This window comes from Miscanthus floridulus, chromosome 18, assembly GCF_019320115.1.
Source record: "Miscanthus floridulus cultivar M001 chromosome 18, ASM1932011v1, whole genome shotgun sequence".
NCBI lineage: Eukaryota > Viridiplantae > Streptophyta > Magnoliopsida > Poales > Poaceae > Miscanthus > Miscanthus floridulus.
Genome location: NC_089597.1, coordinates 40,283,882 through 40,306,065, shown reverse-complemented (window position 1 = coordinate 40,306,065; position 22,184 = coordinate 40,283,882). Strand labels below are relative to the sequence as shown.

Genomic DNA, 22,184 nt, shown 5'->3' with positions numbered 1-22,184 from the left:
CCAAGTATAATTGTGTGAGTGTGTGGATAATTCAACTCGTAAACAAAGGAAATAGAAGTTATTACCCGGTTTGTTTTAGTTTGGGTCATTGGACGTCCGGGGGCTGGTCATTTGTTTTAAGTACTATATATAATGGCGTGAACATAGAATAGAACATAGAAGTCATTACCGGTTTGTTTTAGTTTGGGTCATTGGACTTCCGGGCCTGTACAGATGATCCGCCAAGAATTTAAAGATGGGTACGTGTAGCCTTACGTAGTACAGTAGTAGTAGATAAGCTGCCTCGCTCACCTCTACTCGGTCTCCTCCTGATGACTGGCGCTTCAGAGTCAGCAGTCCGCACTGCATCCACCATCCATTCGTCTGTCAACGGCCACAACAAATAACAAACTAGTGGACGACGGAAGTGGAGACAACTTTCGACGACGGGTCGCCGTTGGAGCACAGGGGTCGAGAGTAAAAGAGAATATATGGCAGCTAGCCGCCAGAGTTAATGAGCTATTGGTTGGAGCAACCTATAAAATTCCCGTCGGTCTGCAGCCGGCGCTTGACTTTCTCACTAAAATTCTGGCAGTGTTACATCGGCTAGCCAACACAAAATTGTCAATTCAATGGTCGAAACTGATAAAGCCAGATTATGGATCGCTATTATTCTTTACTTATAGTTACCTTCACATCATCACCGACTTTAGCCACAAAAACCGATGGCAATACAGTGCCTCTTTAGCGGTGTTGCCACAACATCTTAAGGCTCTATTAAGGAGTTACCATTCATAAATCGGTAATCTGGCTTCATGGGATGAAGATTTAAGCCGATTTAAGAAAAATTCGCATAAATCTTTAGACAAAAGTTTGTGTGTACATTTAAAATCAGCTATGATTACTTATTCTATGCTATATTCTTTATATAAATCAGAGTTCTCGATGATTGTAGAGTACTGACTTTTACAATAGTGGTGCTGATAATAAAGACACAATCGAGCATATTAGTATGTTTCTGGGATGAATGGGTGAAGGTAGTACAATTAATGGAACACATGAGAATTCGTATTTTTTGTTATCTTTTATCGGTACTACACTACTACAGCAGACATATCACGATCGGCTTGGAACCCCCCATTGCAGCCGGTTTTCGGCCTGGGCGGCAGTAAACACTTGACGGTTGAAAGCGTCTAGGCTCCTAGTTGGGTTTCAGTGATTAATGACAATACATGATTACTGTGACTAACATGTGTTTTGCAGAGGCAATTAAGTTAGGTCACGGTAATGGAGATCGATTGGGCAAACAAGGTAGTCATGCCCCTACGATGGAAATCGTTTCGGTTTTCAAAGGATGGACGACAAGGTTAAAGATGGACTAGTTCTAAGTGTCGTTTGGTGTTGAAGAGACACTTAGAGTAATTTAGGACTTTATTTTTTTTCCTTTGGCCGTACTATTAAGGGGGGTATGGACGGGCAGCTTGACCTAGGTGAGTCTAGTGAGTTAGGTGTGGTGCACACTTGTTAAAACTAGCACTAGGTAGCTCCAAAACAGCCCTTAGATCCAATGGAGTGAACTTCATTCACATATGATCGAGAGTTGGAAGTGAATAGAGGGTCAAATACTGATCGGATGCTGGCTTCGGTGTGACCGGACGCTGGCGCAGAGTCCGGTCAGTTCATTTGACCAAGGTGAAATCATATGGCGCGACCGGACGTTGAGAGGTGAAGTGACCGGACGCTGAGAGCTAGCATCCGGTCGACTCCAGTAAGGTTCCAGAGAGGGAAAATCACGACCGGACGCGTCCGGTCACACTTTAAACACTGGAGTTCGGGGTGAACTGACCGAAGCGTCCGGTCACCCCGCAGAGGCATATAACGGTTCGTTTTTCAGTCCATGTTATAAATACCACCTCCATTCGTGTGTGGGGGGGGTACTTTTGCTCATTCCAACAGCTGAGAAACACCTTAGAGAGTGCCAAGAAGAGCAAGGTCCTAGTGAGGTGATTGAGATTTGAGAATCCCAAAGAGAGCCCTCATTAGTGAGATCAAGAGTAGCAAAGTGTGCATCCACCCTTCTCATTAGGCTTATCGTGGTCAAGTAAGAGTTTGTGCTTGTTACTCTTGGTGATCGTCATCACCTAGACGGCTTGGTGGTGATTGGGAGCTTGGTGATCATCCGGAGAGCTTGTGGATGACTCAACTCAAGTTGTGAGCGGTTGTGGGTGATTCACCGCGATGGAGTGTCGAAAGAATCAATCTGTAGAGAGCACTTGATCCTTGCGCGGATCAAGGGGGAGCCACACCCTTGCGCGGGTGCTCCAATGAGGACTAGTGGGGAGTAACGACTCTCCGATACCTCGACAAAACATCGCCGCGTTCCTCCTTCTCTATTTACTTTGAGCATTTACTTTGAGCAATTCAATTCTTGTCTTTATATTCATAGAATTGCCATGCTAGAGTAGGATTGGAACTTAGGTTGCAAGTCTTTTATGCGGTAGAACAATTAGAAACACTTTCTAGGCACAAGGGGTTAATTGGGCTAACCATATGATTTAATTATTGCAAAGAAATTTAGAATTAGCCCAATTCACCCCCCTCTCTTGGACATCTTGATCCTTTCAACGGTGATTGTCGAAGTCATCACAGTCGGTTCAGAACCGACTGTAACGGCTCCTCAACACCGCCGCATTGGTCAATCATCCAGCTGTAATTGTGAAAATCGTCGTCGCCTTGCACCACGACCTGACTGTGTTCAGTGCACGTTCATCATCGCTTTGACGTCCAGCATGTCTGTGTCTTGGCATATGAACTGTCCTTTATACACATGAGAGTTCTCGATGATTGTAGAGTACCGACTTTTACAATAGTGGTGAAGATAATAAAGACACAATCGAGCATATTAGTATGTTTCTTGCATGATTGGGTGAAGGTACTACAATGGAGCACATGAGAATTCTTATTTTTTCATTATCTTTTACCGGTAATGCTTTTTTATAGTTTTCTTCCTTACAACCTTGATGTAGACTAGGCCCGATCTTCCGAAAGGTATGATAGCGTCGATTGGTGGAGACTCGACGTTCACGATCTAGGCTTCGAACCAAGACTGATTCAGACCCCCGCAACCGTTACACCACTGCTCCGTTGGTTATCGACCACGCGAACGCGATTGACCTCGCCGAGAAGGCTTTCCTGCAAGCGAATCGAGAACACAAGCAAGAACGAGATAAACGCAATCTGAAATTGCAAATAAATATGAGGCTTATGATAATGAGAAAGAGTTCAAGTCTTTATTCGAAAGGACTAATCGCCACAGGCGAACAAGATCAAGAACTGGGGCCCTGGTTCACAGCAAGCGGCCTTGGTGGCGACAGTTGCAGCAAAACGACATCTGTTTCACGAGGAAATCAAGAACTAAACAAAACTCAAACCCTAAGGAGAGCGACGGCTGCTATTTATAGAGTCTTGGGCGTCACCCCCCTGGACGCGCCCCCTAATAGGCCCAAACACGATACACGGTCCAACGGACCAAAAGATGGTGTCGCAGCACCCTGGCAGATTCTGGACACTGACTTGTTTTGACGATTCCCGTTGATTCCAAAGGTCTTTTAATGTGAAACCACTTGGATTGGCTTCCTTATCAAATTAGCTTTCCAACCATATGTGGATCGTCGAAAACAGAGTTCGGATGCGTCCTGGGTGACCAGTTTAAGGCAGACTGGTCCTGGAGGCCGAGGCAGACTCGAACTTGAGTTGCTTTGGGCCTCCACCTCGAGGACTCGAACCGAATTAGCCTCGGAACTCCTTCTTAACTTGGACACCCTTGCTGATCTCTTTGGTCTCCATATGGTTCTCCAAGCATGGTCATATGTATGGAGATCATGTCCTCATCATCCTCCCTTTCTTGATGAAAAGCCATCCTCGGCGTCGATTTTATTTGAAGTCGATCCTGCACAACATGAGGACAATCGAGGTTTCCAAAATAATGAAAATAGACAATGTTGTGAGAAAGAATATGACCACATGTCCAGATTCGTATCATGTCTGGTCCTACAGACATGTAGTCTGCTCGATTGAAATACACACGATCTTTGCCAATACTATCCTGCAAAAGATTAGTACTAATAAGAAACATATGCTCCCTTTCTTTGGATTCCACTTGTGTTCGAAAAGCAAAACTAGAGGAACATGGCATAACAACAATGTTGATTTTACTATCCTCTAGTTGATCATTACTTTGCACAACAAAAGGAGAATTCGGATTTGTATAAATATAAACTCATTGTATCAAATATTGCCCTTGGTTGTTATATTTACCAAAAATATGATATGTATGTCTAGGGAACCATGGTAAATCAGCATATGCATAAAGTTTCTCCTCTAAAGAACTAAGATTACACAGAACATCGAATTTAATGTAACCCAAAGTATTTAAAGAAGACAACAATTTTGGCTTGTCAACTTCACTAACATTATGAATAACAAGTCTATTTTCAGCACAAGTGCTTGATTTCAGCACACATATAGCATGATCATTCTTCAATGATTGCATGGGTATAACATAAATATCATCATGCAAGTCATCTTCATCACAAAAAATATCAAGCAAATCATCTTGTGACAAAGGTAAATCAAGCGAAGGCTCCACTAAAATTTGCTCTATCATAGCATGATTGGTGGAAAAATTCAGCACATCAAGAGAACTCTCACCTTCCGTGAGTTTAGCTTCGTGGGCTTTACCTTTGCTCTCATGTTCTGTTTGTTCTTGGGCATCACTGGGGCAACTATGGCTCATGCATAGTTGGTCACCACCCAGTCCAGGGCGGTTTTGCCAATGACCGGGAGCCACTGTGTCGAGGGCAGCCTGCCCCTGTCCGGCCGCTGCTAGGGTGAGGTCAGACACTAACGGGTCAAGGGCAGCTTGCCCATGTTTAACCGCAACCGGGAATAGGACGGCGAGTTCGGCATGCGTGCTAAGGAGACAATGTGAGAGAAGAGTTGGCCCGGATATTTTTTAGGGATGGAAATGTCCCGAATCTAGAGGGAATCACGTGTCCCTGAACCAAACACTAGGACCATGCTCATATGAACCACCCCCAACCGGATAAATAAAAGGCACGTAACGTGTGCGATACTATTGGAGAATAATTGGAGGAATAACTCAACTCACTTTTCATTAATCTCATGTGGGTTTATATAGAGTACAAGGGAATACAAAAGAGATGGGAAATAAAGAGACTACAACTCTTAATATGCTAAACACCCCCCCCCCCCCCCCCCCCCCCCCCCCCGCAGTTGGAACGTCGACACTGATCCGGAGTGGAGACATTCAAACTGGAGCAAAATTCTGTAAATATGGAAGTAGGAAGACCCTTGATGAACACATCTGCATATTGAGATGTAGAGGGCAAATGAAGAACGCGAATTTCCCCTGTAGCAACTTTGTCCCTTACGAAATGAAGATCGATCTCAACATGTTTAGTGCGCTGATGTTGCACTGGATTGGTTGAGAGATAAACTGCACTAACATTATCACAAAAAACCACAAAAGAACGTCGGGGACAGAAATGAAGCTCCTGAAGTAATTGGCGGAGCCATGAGATTTCTGCCACGGCATTAGCGACAGCTCTATACTCGGCCTCTGCACTGGAGCGAGACATGGTGTGATGGCGCTTTGAAGACCAGGAGACCAAATTATTGCCCAAAAAGACAGCATAACCCGAGGTAGAACGGCGAGTATCCGGACAACCTGCTCAGTCAGCATCTGAATATGCCACAAGGTCACAAGTGGAGGAGCGAAGTAACTGCAAACCATAGTCCAAGGTGCCCTTGATGTAGCGGAGAACACGCTTAATCAAGGCAAGATGTGGCTCACGAGGATCATGCATATAAAGACAAATCTGTTGCACAGCATAGGAGATGTCGGGGCGAGTAAAAGTGAGGTACTGTAATGCAGCAGCGAGAGCCCAGTAATCAGTGACGTTGGCAACAGGAGGTCCATCAGCGGAGAGCTTGGCATTAGTGTCAATCGGGGTGGAACAAGGTTTGCATCCAGTCATACCAGCACGTTCCAAGAGTTCAAGGATATAGTGCCACTGGGAGAGAAACATATCAGTGGAACTCCTGGAGACAGTCGTCCCAAGAAAATGATGCAAAAGCCTGAGATCCTTCATGGAGAATTCCGCTGTAAGAGAAGCCACAATGCTACATAGGAGATCTCCAAAAGAGGCCGTCAATATAATATCGTCAACATAAAGAAGCAAGTATGCCATGTCGGAACCGCGCCGAAGAATAAAGAGAGAGGTATCCGATTTTGCTCCCAGAAATCCAATAGAACGTATATATAAAGGAAGCAAACCTGTTGTACCAAGCTCGGGGTGCCTGTTTTAAACCATAGAGTGACCTATTAAGACGGCACACATGGTCAGGCTTGGAAGAATCAATGAACCCAGACGGTTGTGCACAGTAAGCTGTTTCTTCCAAAATGCCGTAAAGAAAAGCATTCTTGACATCTAACTGGTGGACCGCCCAGTTGTGAGAGACTGCTAGAGAAAAAACTGTGTGGATAGTGGCGGGCTTCACAACAGGACTGAATGCCTCACCAAAATCAATGCCAGGACGCTGTGTAAGGCCTCGAAGTACCCAACAAGCTTTGTAACAGTCAGTGTGCCATCCGGATGCAATATGTGCCTATAGACCCACTTGCCTGTAATAATATTAGTGCCAGGAGGAGGAGGAACAAGATCCCATGTATGATTTGCTTGGAGGGCTGTGAATTCCTCTTGCATAGCATCGCACCAGTTTGGATCGGCCAAAGCACCACGGTAGGTCTTCGGAATAGAAGACAAAATAGTGGCCTGCAGATTCATAGGTGTCCTGGGCTGTCGAAAACCTTGCTCGCCTTGAGTAACCATGACATGATCATTTGCAGCAGGTGTTATTCGAATGGCACCCTGTGGAAGAGAGCCAGACGCAGGCACAAGCACCAGGCGAGGGTACAACGCCACCACGAGCGCTGGCGGCGCTGGATGCCATTGCTGGGGGCGACCCAGAGGACGCTACTGAGGGCGACCGAGGTCCAGCACCGGCCGAAGAACCTCCTCCAGCACCCTCTAAAGATCCAGCAGGGTGGCCCAAGTTCCCGCTGGCAACAACCCGAGAGGCATCGGGTGCAGCGGGAGGTAATCCAGAGCCGGCCACACCAGGTCCTGGGACTCCAGTACCTGCAACACCAGTACCTGCAACAATGGGTGAAGGAACAGGGCTAGACACATAGTCAAACTCTGACAGGAAGTCAAGGTTAGATGAAGGTAGAGGAGCAGGGAAGCTCGGCAAAAATTGGAGAATAATTGGAGGAATAACTCAACTCACTTTCCACTAATCTCATGTGGGTTTATATAGAGAGTACAAGGGAATACAAAGAGATGGGAAATAAAGAGACTATAACTCTACAACTCTTAATATGCTAACAGATACAACTCCACTGCAATTGTATTTGTATCTCACTGCTGCAATCTAAACAGCAATACAGAACTCTTTTAAAAAAGAATAGAAAGAATAAGTAAAACTTCTTTAATTTTGACATTTGCAACATCAAATTCCACCCTGAACAACTATAGTCACATTTGCAATGTCTTTATAGTGTTTATTGTACTTTTTATAAATTTGGTCAAACATTAAAAAAAATAACTTAAAACAAAAACAATGCACCTTACATATATTTTGTAATGGATAGAGTAGTATCGATCTCGTGCACCAGCTGTGATTAAACCGATCATCCATACAATTAATCTTGAGCAGGTAAGTCTTTGCTGTCGTCGCTAAGAAAAGGATAGTCTGTATAGCCAATGACAGGGTCTTGTGTGTAAAAGGTGGAGCGATCATACTTGTTCAGGGTCGCATCTAACTCAAACCTCTTAGCTAGGTCCGGATTGGCCAAGAAGTGCCTTCCGTATGCGACGAGGTCCGCGTAGCCCTCGGCAACCACCTTGTTTCCTTCCTCCCTGTCATAACCACCAACGACGATGAAGGCGCCATTGAACACCGTCCTGAATGGTAGGAGTCTATGCGGAATCTGCCTACGGTCATCGACGATGGACATCCGAGGCTCTACCAAGTGGCAATAGAGAAACCCCTCATGCTTGTTGAGCTGCCGCACCATGTAGTCGCCGAGTGCCGAGGGGTCGGAATCCGCACAGTCCATGTAATCCGCGAAAGGGGAAAGCCTAATGCCAACCCGATTCGCACCGACTTCATGGACCAGAGCGTCGATGATCTCAACCACGAAGCGGCACCGGTTCTCCACGCTGCCACCGTACTTGTCGGTGCGGTCGTTGGCGCCATCCTTCATGAACTGCTCCACGAGGAATCCATGTGCTCCGTGGATCTCCACGCCGTCGAACCCGGCCTCAATCGCATTCCGTGCGGCACGTCTGAAGTCATCGACGATCCCTGGGATCTCGTCGGTCCGCAGCCGGCGTGGCTTGGAGAACACCGTACCAGACTCGGCGTCAGGGGGGAGCTGCTTGTCCGTGCTCGAGATCGGCGCTTGACCGTCTGGCTGAAAATCTGCCAGTGGTTCACAAAGGGATTAGCAACGGGATCACTCAAACGAGCTGATACTAAACTTGCGCTCGATCACGTACCGTTGGTTGAGGCCCTTCCGGCGTGCGCAATCTGGCAAAAGAAGAGCGCGCCCTTGCGGTGGACAGCGTCGACAATGGGCTTCCACGCCGCGACCTGCTCCTGCGTCCAGATGCCAGGGGACCCCGGGAAGCCCTGCGCGGTGGCAGACACACTCGTGCCCTCGGTGATGAGCAGGCCGCCCCTGGTGGCGCGCTGCGAGTAGTACACGGCGGCGTGCGGCTGCGGCACGCTCCCGTAGGCCCGGCACCGCGTCATCGGCGCGAGCACCACACGGTGGGAGAGCTCGAGCTGCCCCATCTTGTACGGCGTCATCAGCGGGATCACATCTTGTTCTTGGTGCCCCATCTTTGCTTGTACGTACTTAAACTGCTACCTTGCTTTTGCTTTGCCTCTACTGCTTGCTTGCTTGCGTCAAAGCTATTCCTGTTTGGTTTTGCTCTGCCCCTGCCTCATCTTTCGACGGAAATTTATACGTTGCTCCAACCAATAGCTCATTGCCTCCGGCGGCTAGCTCCCATATTTCTCGTTTACTCGGCTTCCTGTACTCCAACGGCCGACTCGTCGTCGAAAGTCGTCACCACTTCCGTCATCCTTTAGTTTGTTATTTGTTGTGACCGTTGACGGACGAATGGATGGCGGATTAAGGATGGCAACGGGATGTACCCGTCGGGTATCGTCGGAACGTTCTCTTTCTCGCTACGGAGAATTCATCTCGTCTCTGTCCCCGGGTATAGATTCTTGTCCATCCCCGTACCCGTCGGGCATCGGTCGGGTAACAGATACCCGACGGGTACTGCATACCCGATAAACAAGGACACTTGGGGGTGGTAGCTTTGCAATCGGAGACGTTTCTTCTTCACCCGGGTATAAGTGTCGAAGTCTCGGAGATGCCGAGGAGAAGGAGCGAGGTTGCGAGGAGGACGAACAAAGATGGCAGAGAGATCGAACTGAGGAAGCGAGGGGCACGAGCGCTCGTGAGGCAGGCGTGCTTGTGCTGCTGGCGGAGATGGTGAGAAAAAAAATTAAACTAGGATTTCTAGAACACACAAACTATATATATCATTGTTCATATTTGGACCAAAATACCTATGTTGAGCTTCTTTTGGCCTAATACTCGCATGACAGCTCAAATAATCGGGTTCCCCAACGGGTAACGGGGACGGATAAACAAGGAACGTTCCCGTACCGCTATACCCGTCGGGGATGGATTCTTGTCCATTTAGATGCCCGCGGGTAAAGATATGATCACATCCCTATTCCCTAATGGATCAAATACCCGTCGGGTATCGGGGCCGTTGCCATCTTTATGGTGGATGCAGTGCGGACTGCTGACTCTCAGGCTGTTCGGTTGGCTGGTTCGTATCGTTGCTGATTTATTTATGTGAAAAAAAAATACTACTGGCTGATTTATTGAAACAGTATCCCTATGAGGGGGCTGGCCAGCCCAGCCAACAAGCTACCCCAGCCGATCACGCTGTCTGAAGCGCCAGTCATCAGGAGGAGACCGAGTAGAGCGAGTGAGCGAGGCAGCTTATCTACCACTGTACTACGTAATGCTACACGTACCCGTCTTTAAATTCTTGGCGGATCATCTGTGCGGACCGTGCGGCTAGGACAGCCCCGGAAGTCCAATGACCAAAACTAAAACAAACCGGTAATGACTTCTATGTTCTATTATATGTTCACGCCATTATATATAGTACTTAAACAAATGACCAGCCCCCGGACGTCTGGTGCGAGGACGAGTCCGGACGCTTGCGCAGCTTACCCCTGTGCGCTGATTTTATTCTCGCCCCGCACGCGCACCCATCCTGTCGCAGCGTCCACGTGTCCACACGACTCGTCTCGCACACGCAACTCGCCCTGTCCGCCTCGATTCGAGGTTGTTCGCCCTGTCCCGCAAACACACCCCGCCCCGTCGCGCCCCGACAGGCAGCCAACAGTGCACCACGTCCACATGACACCAGCGCGCCGTGCACCCTGTCCGTTGGCCCCAGCTCACGGCGCCCATCATTTCCCAGCGTCATGCCATGCCACCATCACTCACCACGCCCCTTGACTCTCAAAACAACACGAAACACTTGAATGCAACATCCGTACGAAACGGATGAAATATCTAGAACATACACTTGCAACATATGTGTGAAACATATGCAACATTAGATAAAAACACTTGCAACTTGCAACAAGAAAACACTTACTGCAACATAAGACTGAAACGACTGAAACATTTGGATCATATTCTTGCAATATATGTGTGAAACATATGCAACATCCAGATCAGAACGCTTGCAACATACGTCTAGAATAGATGAAATATTTTGAACAACACCTCTGAAACACTTGTAACATGCCCCTGAAACATTAGCAACATGTGCAACATCCCCGATCTACTTTTGCATCATCCATATGAAACAATTATAACATACCTTTGAAACGTCTGAAACACTTAAAACATACGCTCGCAACATATGTTTTTATCGCAACATCTCCTTACTGAGGTCGTGCGTCACGGCGTCGACAACGACCACGACCTTCTGGTGGGGAACGGCGGTGGCGGCGACACCTCAACAACACCCCAACAGAGCACCCAGTGCGCAGCAGCGGGGGCGCGGTGTGCAGCGAGCTACAGCAGGGGCGCGCGGGGGATAGAGCATGGCACAGCGACGGAGGGGGCACGGTGTGGGATGGGAGCACGACGCTGGATGGGGGAGCCGCGCGGCGTGAGTTGGGGTGCACAACTGGGAAGAAGACAACAACCGAGTAGCGAGCGCACGCGCCGCCGCACGCGATGGGCGAGCACGGGAGTGGGAGATATTTTGAGAGAGAGAGAGAGAGAGAGAGAGAGAGAGAGAGAGAGAGAGATGGGAAGACACAAGGAAGCAGGCGCGACGGACGCCCGCTCCTAAGCATTATCGACGGCCAAAACTAAAACAAACCGGGTAATAACTTCTATATTAATGCCACAGTTATTTTCTACAGTTGTTTGGCTTGCTGCCATAACTATGCCGTGTCACACTTTCTTAACACTATGTCCCTTATGTCATAGACTCATTTCTTGCCAAATTTTGTCACAAGTGTGGCTTTTGATTTTGCTAGCCATATTTTCTTTGGTTGCCACAGTTTGCCGAATGTTAGGTATGGTGGCACGGTCAGGCCCCAACCGGCGGCGTGGGTGGCTCAACGTGGTGGTGAGGCGGTAGGAAGCGTGGGGATCCGGTGCGGGTGGCATAGGAGCCACACCGTGGCGGCGCTGTCGGGCCCCGACCGCCACCGCGGGCTGCCTTGATAGCCGCGGTGTGGTGGCGCAGGCGACCCGGCCAGCGGCGGGTGGCATGAGAGCCCAGCGCGTTCCATGGCGGCTACCTCAAATGGTACGAATATTTTGCGACCGTATTCGAGTTCGAATCTGTTTAGAGAAGTTCAGATGTGTTTGTATCCGAGTCCGAATATTCGTCATTCGATGCAACATTCGTATCCGAATACTTAAATCGTATATTTATAATGTCGATATCCATTCACATACTATCCGACATAGATGATATTATCTGTGTATTCGAATCTGAATCCTAATAGTAATACGAAAACAAATGTAATATCAGCGATATCCATCCACATCCGATCCGTTCACACACCCCTAGTGGTGGCGCAGGCGGCACGTGGCATGGGGACCCGGTGCGCGTGGCGCAAGCGGCTCGCGGTGTGGGGGTCCAATGCGGGTGGACCAGCGCGATGGCTAAAAACCTGTTTGTATTGATTAGCATGTGCAATATTTTGAACATTCCTCGATGGTAGGAGTCTTTGGATGAGGGATTGAATTTTTAACTGTGTTGATCTTCACAAAGATTTGTGACTTGAGTTTTTCAAACACAAATGATAAAAAAAAACCTTGGCTATGGATGTAGCCATCAATATTGGTAAATTCTATTCACATTTTAATTAGGGTAACATGGACTTTTTTAGTGCCATTCATGTTCAATTATCAGAACATATATTATCTTTTGGTTGGTTGATTTATGTTTTTAGATGACACCGTAGCATAAGCACAAGCAACATATTAGTTCAAATGGTGGACACGAGCGACAAGATTATATTTTGTAAAAAGAAAAATGCTTTGATTTAACCACAACAGTGAACAGAGAGATATAGGCCTCGTTTAGTTCCTAAAAATTTTCACCCAAACTATCACATCGAATCTTGCGGCACATATATGGAGTATTAAATATAGACGGAAAAAAACTAATTGCACAGTTTGGTTGGAAATCGCGAGACGAATGTTTTAAGACTAATTAGTCCATGATTAGCCATAAGTGCTACAGTACTAACATGCGCTAATGATGGATTAATTAGGCTTAATAAATTCAGGCGAGCTATGTAATTAGTTTTTTTATTAGTATCCGAAAACCCCTTCCGACATCCCCGAAACATCCGATTTGGCATCCAAAAATTTTCATTTCGCGAACTAAACACAGCCATAATGAAAGAGTTACATGTGTCAACCGATCGAGTTGACGTTTTTATTCTGCATACAACAAACCAATGACCGATGGATAGATGAACGTTGTGCCTTCCTAGAATCAAGCACATTATTGACCAGAATGACTAAGGATCAGCAGTTGTGTGATTCTTGTCGTCGTCAAGGAACGGGTAGTCCGTGTAACCAACAACAGGGTCTTGGGTATAGAACGTGCCGATCATACTTATTCAGTGACGAGCCAACCTCAAATCTTCTCGGCAGATCCGGATTAGCCAAGAAGAGCCTCCCATAGGAGACTAGATCAGTATAGCCCTCCGCTACAACCTTGTTGCCTTCCTCACGATCATACCCGCCGGATGCGATGAATATACCATTGAACGTCCTCCAGAATGGCAAAAGCCTGTGTGGGATTTGCCTACGTCCATCAAAGATAGCCGTAGGGGCTCCAAGCCCCTCCTGTTCCTAAAAAAAATCAACGATGGGTTCCACCATGTGACAGTACAGGAACCCCTCGTGCCTATTAATTGAGCTGCCGAACCATGGCAGCCTGTTCGGGAGGCCATACCGTATCGTGGATTATTTACTGCTGGCTGATTTGGTGTGAGAAAAAAACACTGTTCCTGATTGGAAATTTACGATCATTTACGAGTAAGCGAACAGGCTGCATGTAATCGGCGAGCGCCACGGGGTCGGAGTCTACGCAGTCTATGAAGTCAAGAATGGCGAAAGAATGATACCCACACGATGAGCACCCACCTCGCGGACCACAGCGTCGACCACCTCGACCGCGAAGCGGCACCGGTTCTCGAGGCTTCCACCATACTCGTCGTCACGGTCGTTGGCACTGTCCTTCATGAACTGCTCGAGGAGGTACCCGTTCGCGCCGTGGATCTCCACTCCGTCGAACCCGGCTTCGATGGCGTTCCGCGCGGCGCGCCTGAAGTCGTCAACGATCCCCGGGATCTCGTCCTTCCGCAGCCGCCGTGGCTTGGAGTACACGTACACCATGCCGGGCTCTGCATCCGGGGAGATTTGCTTGTCTGTGCTCGAGATGGGCGCCTGTCCGTTAGGCTGGAAATCTGCCGGTTGGATCACAAGCACTCACAAAAGTTTAGCAGCAGACAAATCAATCACCTCAAATGTAAGTATATGGTAGTTTTCTAAAGTACTACGTCACGTACCGTTGGTGGATACCCTGCCGACATGCCACATCTGGCAGAAGAAGAGCGCGTCCTTGCGGTGGACGGCGTCGACGATGGGCTTCCATTCATCGACATGCTCCTGCGTCCAGATGCCGGGGGCCTCCGGGTACCCCTGCGCGGTGGACGACACACCAGTGGCCTCCGTGATGAGGAGGCCGCCCCTAGTGGCTCGCTGCGAGTAGTACACGGCGGCGTGCGGCTGCGGCACGTTGCCGTAGGAGCGGCACCTCGTCAGCGGCGCGAGCACCACCCGGTGGGACAGCTCGAACTGCCCCATCTTGAACGGCGTCAGCAGCGGCATGGCCTCCTGATGATGCACCATCTTGCAGTAGTGCCTACCGGCTTTCAGATCGACGGCGTGCCTACTAGCTTGTTCTGGGCTCTCGCTTGCTCTGGTTTGCTCTGTGTGGCTGCTTGTGGATGTACGGCCCCAGTATTTATAGGTGTCGGAGTGGACCCTCCAGGCGTGGCGGTTTTGCATCTTCCCTCTTGGCGATTTGACTTGCCCTCTTTTGATTCCCAACTTCCCATCCCCTGGAACCTGGATAGTGGATAGTCGTCACTGTTTCCATCGTCCACTTGGTCTCAGTTGATGTGGTGGGCCTTAGCATAGCAGCCACGATGTATTGTTTCCTTTGCAAATCGACGACATGGAGACGAAACTAGTACGTGTAAAGGTCCGGACAGTGCTCTCATCTCATGTATAGGGGAAAGGTCGTGCACTAGGAAATTGAGGGTTTTCCCTTCAAAAGGGATGGGAGTGGAACTAGGCGGTTATTTTTTTTTTTAGCCTGGACTCCTAGTATACAAGTTGTAGTATCTGTATTCTATACAACACACTTACACCACCACACACGCATACCCATAGAAACTACAACCTATACACCTTAAACATCATTCTGGAGATCACCGAAGCCACTCGAGCCTCGTAGACGACGGGTACGTTGTAGTCCAATTGTAGCGCCACGCGAGTGTCCAGGACCTGCACGAAACAAATATGGGGAGGAAAAACCCAGGTGCCACACCCGGCCGATCCACAACTGGGATTCGAACGCAGGTGGGTGGCCTCCACGACGGGTGCGCTCACCACTGCGCTACAAGCGCGTTGGCAACTAGGCGGCTATCTACGACACTACCAGAATCCCAAATTACTTTGAGTGTCTAAAATCACCAAGGAAAATGGCTAAACCGTCAAGAAAGTGATCCCTGGCTACAAACCATCAAGCAAATTCATTCAAGGATATAGGATAAGGGAAATTGTTTTCCTTGCCAGTTTGGCACTCAACAATGACTTCCTTGGAGGGCTAGCTGCCAAGGAAACTAGGACCACACCTTAAAGCGACAAAAAAAATGTTCCAACCCCTGAGTAAACTAGTTTTTTAGCGCCGAAAACCTTCAAGAAAATATTCCTAACCATCAAGAAAATTAGTTTCCTTGAGGGTCAGCAACCTCCAAGAAAATATAGCACAAGAGCAAAAAAAACATAAATCAACAAAATCCCTTTTCCTCGAGGGCCAGCAACCTCCAAGAAAATATAGCGCGAGAGCAAAAACCATAAATCAACAAAATCCTTTTCATGCGCTTGCTAGGGATTGAACTTGTGACTTATAGTGCTTTAGATGAAGAGCACTTATCATTATACCTTTAAGTAACTTGTGACTAAGTCAATTATTCTTTTCTATTGTATCACTTTAATGTATCTTGTAATGAATATTTGAGATCCTAGACGACTTCAAATATTAAAAGTTTAAACTGGAAAGTTTTAGATCTTGTCGAATACTATACTTTTGGTTGAGGTCGTATCTCCATCCGAGGTCATTTGAAAAAATTCAAAAAAATGAATTTTAAAGTTATGAGGATTGTCTTGGGGGCTTTCAATTACACCCAAGAAAATATGAATTACCGTGACGGTTTTGAATAGCACTCGAGAAAATACGAATTACCTTGGTGGTTTCGAATAGCACCCAAAGAAATGAGCAATCACATTGGCAGTTTGTAATAACACTCAATAAAACATAGAATTACCTTGGCGGTTTGGACTGACACTCAAGAAAATGAGCAATTACCTTCGCGGTTTGGTTTAGCACTCATGAATATCCATTTCCTTGGAGGTCTATGTCCGCAGCCAAGGAAACTACATTTTTTTTGGCGATTTTGTTTTGGCTCTCAAGGAAATTTTTAGCACTCAAGGTAATTTAGAATTGTGGTAGTGGGATGCTCCAACACATTTTTATACTACAGTAGCGACAATTCTACTCATATTTATGTAATAAATGTAGGAGTTGACGTGTAATATAGCCCCATTTTATTATTTTTGTATTTTGGAGTATGTATATAAATATAAATTACAAAAACATGGCACGAAAAAAAAATGGAGAAAAATCTTGGAAGACACACAACACAGTCCACACCCCACGTGGATTCACTACCGGAAAACAAAAATTCCTTGGTGACCTTGAATTTCCTTGAGTGCCAAAATCCATCAGCTAGCCAAGAAATAATCATTTCCTAGGTATGCTCAGTACTAGAATAACTAGCAAGTTATGTGAAGTAAAAACATCATTGACGACAGGCTTATGCTCAGTAACAAATGCACAAAAATAGCAACTATGAAAACAAAACAACACATACAACGGACGGAGAATTGCTAAGATATGATAACATTGCCATCACAGGGCTACTGCGAATAGCAAAGGATCATGGAACACTTAAACTAGTAATCATCATTGCACAAATCAAATTGTCTCGGTCTCAAAAACAAGTTCATCATAGCACAACCTCAAGACCATGAAGAATGAAACAATTAATCATCATTGCACAATCCTATTGTCTCAGACTAAAAAAACAAGTTCATCATTGCACAACCCTAGCCGGTCTAGTGCGTTTCTGTGGAGCCATGCTGCAAGGGGCGTTTTGCATCATGTCCAAACGATGGACCAGGCAACCAAACACCACAAAACTGCACCAGACAGGCCAGGCTGGCCGCATCCGGCCTACCAAACACACTGTGCCTGTACTCGTGTAATTAGAAAAAAAAAAATCACGCTCCAAGTGCACGAGGGATAGGGTGTGACGCAATGGCCACGTGAACAATCAAGATAGTCAGCAAGAAACGGCCGGTGCACATGACTTCCTTATATTATTGCTTTATTTCTGATTTTCTTGATTTCTTTCCAATTTTCTGAGACTTTGTGTTTAAATTATCTGCACCGGAGTTGACAAAGCAGCTGGAAGATTCCTGGAATAATGTTCAAGTCCCAAACTAGCCTTCAGAAAGAAACGGCCGGGCAGCAAAGCAAATGCATCAGCCACACCCCTGCCACGAGACGCAAGAGAAGAGGTGAGAGGACAAGCAAAGCCAGAATCAGAGCAAGCGAGCAAGAGCGGAGAGAGCCAGCAAGTGACCGCGGCTTTCCATCACATCTGCAGCACGCCGGCGACCGAGACGGAAGACGCAGGCAAGATGGCGCAGCAAGCTGCGAAGGAGGCCATGCCGCTGATGACGCCGTACAATATGGGCCAGTTCCTGCTCTCCCACCGGGTGGTGCTCGCGCCGATGACGAGGTGCCGCTCCTACTGCAATGTGCCGCAGCCGCACGCCGCTGTGTTCTACTCGCAGCGAGCCACTAGGGGTGGCCTCCTCATCACCGAGGCCACGGGTGTGTCGGGCACCGTGCAGGGATACCCGGAGGCCCCCGGCATCTGGACACAGGAGCAGGTCGAAGCATGGAAGCCCGTCGTCGACGCCGTCCACCGCAAGGGCACGCTCTTCTTCTGCCAGATGTGGCATGTCGGCAGGGTATCCACCAACGGTATGTGATACAGGAGTACTTACGAACACGCATGGTACGGTCTATCAACTGCTCCCTCAGTCAAAAAATAAGTGTTATTCTCGTGAAGTTAAACGTGACCAAATATATACAAGAAACTATTACTAACTCCATTCCAAATTATAAGACGTTTGATTTTTTTTGACCCTAAGTTTCACCCTCGTCTTATTCAAAAATTTGTGCAAAATGTCACATCTTTTGCTGTGGCTTGCTTTATTAATAAAATTTCTTCAAGAATGACTTAATTTTGACAATGTTTGCATAATTTTTTTAATAAGACAAGTAGTCAAACTTGGGGGTCAAAAAAAAGTCAAACGTCTTATAATTTGGGATGGAGGGAGTAGTGTTTATAGTACATAATTAATATCATTAGATAGATTGTTGAACCTGTTTTTATATAATAAGCTTATTTAAAGATACAAATGTTGCTAATATTTTTTTTAGAAATCTAGTCAAAATTAAGTAAGTTTGAGCAGATAAATACCATAACGATATTTATTTTTGGACGGAGGGAGCACATGATTGATTTTTCTTGCTGCTAAACGTTACTTTGTGAATGCTTATGAGCCAACCGGCCGATTTTCAGCCTAACGGACAGGCGCCCGTCTCGAGCACGGACAAGCAAATCTCCCCTGATGCAGAGCCTGGCATGGTGTACTCCAAGCCACGGCGGCTGCGGAAGGACGAGATCCCTGGTATTGTCGATGACTTTAGGCGCGCCGCGCGGAATGCCATCGAAGCCGGGTTCGATGGAGTGGAGATCCACGGCGCAAACGGGTACCTCCTCGAGCAGTTCATGAAGGATAGCGCCAACGACCGTGACGACGAGTATGACGGAAGCCTCGAGAATCGGTGCCGCTTCACGGTCGAGGTGGTCGACGCCGTGGTCCGTGAGGTTGGTGCTCATCGTGTGGGTATCAGGCTTTCTCCATTCCTTGACTACATGGACTGCGTAGACTCCGACCCTGTGGCACTCGCCGACTACATGGTTCGGCAGCTCAATAGGGACGATGGGTTCTTGTACTGTCACATGGTGGAGCCCCGGATGGCTGTCGTTGATGGACGTAGGCAGATCCCACACAGGCTTTTGCCGTTCCGGAAGACGTTCAATGGTACGTTCATAGCAGCTGGCGGGTATGACCATGACGAAGGGTGCAATTTTTGCATTTTGGTCCCTTTTTAAAATATTTTTATAAAAAGACTCATACCAAAACTTTTGCTACAAATAGACCATTTCTAAGCGTCTTAGGAAATCACGCCGAGGTATGAAGGTCGGCGTCGACTGACACGACGCCGAGTCCTTGCCACGTCACCGACGACTCCGGGGCTGGCGCATGGGGCCCAGTACGTCGGCGTCGTGTCAGCCAACGCCACAGGCCTAACTTCGGCGCGGTGGGGAGTCACGCCGAGCTCTTGGCACCATCCGGCGCGTGGCCCAGGCGGTCCAACAACGCTTCGTGGGCCAAGAGGTCGGCGTGCGATCAGCTGACGCCGAGACGCTAACCTCGGCGTGGCCCGACTCAACGCCAAGATTCGGTCAGTTGAGGCCGCGCCGCGGCCCCCTTCTTCCTCCTCCCTCCATTCAAAACCAACAGGTGGCCATTTCCCACTCCCTCTCTCTTCCCATGAACCCTAAATCCTAAATCCAGCTCTTGGGAGGCCAGATCAAGGGTTTTGACGTTTTGCCAAGGTACTCCTCTTTCCCCTCTTTCATTTCATCTATTTAGATTCGGTTGTTTGTGTTTTTTTTTGAACTTGACATTATAGGTTTGGTTCATGTTCATGTCATTCGTGCAATGGATGGTGGTTCAAATGATTGAATGACCCAAATATATGGTTGTTGTTGTTGTATATGTTCTGGTTTATAATCATTGAGTTAAATTTTGTGTTTGTTGGGATTCAAATTTGCTTAGGGTTTGTAATGAAAAGCTTATTTGGGAGGTATGGTGATTTAGTGTTAGTAGCTTTACATTCGTTGCAAGGTACTTTGGATTGATTTTTTTCTACGTAATGTTAGGATGCCAAGGCGTGGTAAAGCTCGTATTCCAAGGTAATCTCAATGTTTATTCATTATTTGTGCAATAAATAGAAAATCATAGGTTTAGGTTTGGTTCTCCGTTAATATGACTAAATTCTTTCAATTGTAGCTATGGTCGCCAGAGGGCAAATCCCTACGACCTAAAGCCTCTCCCTGAAGGTGTTTCTCGACCCATGTGCTTTTGTGGTGATCCTTGCAAGGTAGACATATCTGAAGATGAGGAAACATATAGACAGAGGTACTGTATGTGTCCCAATTATGCATGGGAACCTACAAAGCAATAGCGCCGTGCATCGATTGTGAGGAATTTTTATTGTGTGTTAATTAATTTTCTTGTGATATTAAGTATTGCTTATTTATTTGTTTTGTAACAATTTGTTTTTCTTACAGACCGTTCCACCACTGTGTGACTTTGAGCAGTGGATTGACACTGAGATCAAGGAGTCGGACAAGCAGCATCTAGAAGGCCTGAAGGAGTGGGATGCGGAGGTTAAGGAGAGGTTTGAGCAGAGACGCAGACATGAGGCTATAGAAAAGGAGCATAAGGAAGAGGAGGCGTGTTGCTGCGTACAGGGCGGAGCGGGAGAAGAAGCTTGAGCGTGTGCGCCGAGCGAAGGCAGCGATGGAGGAGAATTCCGATACCCTAATGACACCTACAATAAACAAAGAACCCTAATGACCAAAATAACTAGAAACCAAACTAACCTAACATGTTCAGCACATAAAACAGTTAAACAACAATGCACTCAATCAACCTAAGCCATACATTTTGCAAATGCAAATACACATATACCAAAACACCATACACCCATGATTCCACATGATTAGAGACAATGCAAGCACATCTACGCGGATAGATTGGAGGAGGGGAGGGACCATTACCTCGAGGAAGCTTCAGGAGACGAGATCCGAGCACCTAGGGTCGCATTTGGGGGTTAGGGTTTCGTGGGGGCCGTGGGGGGAGACGAACAGAGAGCTGGCGCTTTCAGAATGGAGGGAGGAAGAAGAAGGGGGCCGCGGCGCGGCTTCAAGAGTCCAGACCTCGGCGTTGAGTCGGGCCGCGCCGAGTCTGGTGGCTCGGCGTTAAGTGACCCCGCGCCGAGCTATTGGGCCACGAAGCGTTGTTGGGCCACCTGGGCCGCGCGCCGGATGGTGCAAATATCTCGGCGTGTAGTCCCACCGCGCCGAGGTTGGGCCTATGGCGTTGGCTGACACAACGCTGACGTGTCAGACCCCATGCGCCACCGTGTCGCCGTCGACCGGGGTCGTTCGTGATGTGGCAAGACCTCGGCGTCGTATCAGTCGACGCCGACCCTCATACCTTGGCGTCATGTTCTAAGACGCCTAAAAAATGGTCTATTTTCAGCAAACATTTTGGCATAGGTCTTTTGTAAAAAATGTTTTTAAAAGGAACCAAAATACAAAAAATTCACTGACGAAGGCAACAATGTTGTAGCGGAGGGCTATACTGACCTTGTCGCATATGCAAGGCTCTCCACGTTCTACACCCACGACCCTATTATTGGTTACACGGACTACCCGTTCCTTGACGAGGATAAGAATGACTCTACTGCTGATGCTTAGTTATCATGGTCAATAATGTGCTTGATTCTAGGAAGGCACAACGTTCATCTCTCCATTGGTCATTTTTTTGTTGTATGTATGCAGAATAAAAACGTCAACTCGGTTGACACATGTTTCAGTTCACATTTGTGGTTAAATCAAAGCATCTTTCTTTTTACAAAAATTAGATGGATACCTCGCGCGTTGCCGCGGAAATTTTTTATAAATAAAACTATGAGATATATTAGTTTGATTTATATATTCTTGTATGGATAAACCTTTGAAGAAATATAATTGTGCTGCCATCTAAACTAAATTAAGACAAACAATTTTAATTGTTAAGAAAATCCTTAAATATGAATTATAAAGGCATAGAAAAAAGGAAAATACATGATCAAATAAAAAATCTGTGAATGTTTGAAAAAACTCAGTAGTGCAGATTTAACTAT

General features: G+C 47.2%; 3 protein-coding genes and 1 pseudogene across 3 annotated transcripts; 1 reads left to right on the top strand and 3 right to left on the bottom strand.

The window, feature by feature from the left end:
* Positions 1–5,732: 5,732 nt before the first annotated feature.
* On the bottom strand, positions 5,733–6,251 carry LOC136523697 (uncharacterized mitochondrial protein AtMg00810-like). Its single transcript, XM_066517295.1, has one exon. The coding sequence runs from the start codon at positions 6,249–6,251 to the stop codon at positions 5,733–5,735; it is 519 nt and encodes a 172-aa protein (XP_066373392.1).
* A 1,129-nt stretch (positions 6,252–7,380) lies between these two features.
* LOC136521167 (12-oxophytodienoate reductase 1-like) lies at positions 7,381–8,970 on the bottom strand. Its single transcript, XM_066514867.1, has 2 exons — positions 8,625–8,970; positions 7,381–8,547 (listed from the first exon to the last, which is right to left on the bottom strand). Exons 1-2 carry the CDS (start codon positions 8,968–8,970, stop codon positions 7,766–7,768), a joined length of 1,128 nt encoding a protein of 375 aa, XP_066370964.1. The 3' UTR covers positions 7,381–7,765.
* A 4,183-nt stretch (positions 8,971–13,153) lies between these two features.
* On the bottom strand, positions 13,154–17,763 carry LOC136522662 (putative 12-oxophytodienoate reductase 5; annotated as a pseudogene).
* Positions 17,764–17,767: 4 nt separating this feature from the next.
* Positions 17,768–21,756, top strand: LOC136520706 (12-oxophytodienoate reductase 1-like). Its single transcript, XM_066514346.1, has 3 exons — positions 17,768–18,120; positions 18,702–19,288; positions 21,614–21,756. The coding sequence occupies exons 1-3, from the start codon at positions 17,768–17,770 to the stop codon at positions 21,754–21,756; spliced, it is 1,083 nt and encodes a 360-aa protein (XP_066370443.1).
* Positions 21,757–22,184: the final 428 nt, after the last annotated feature.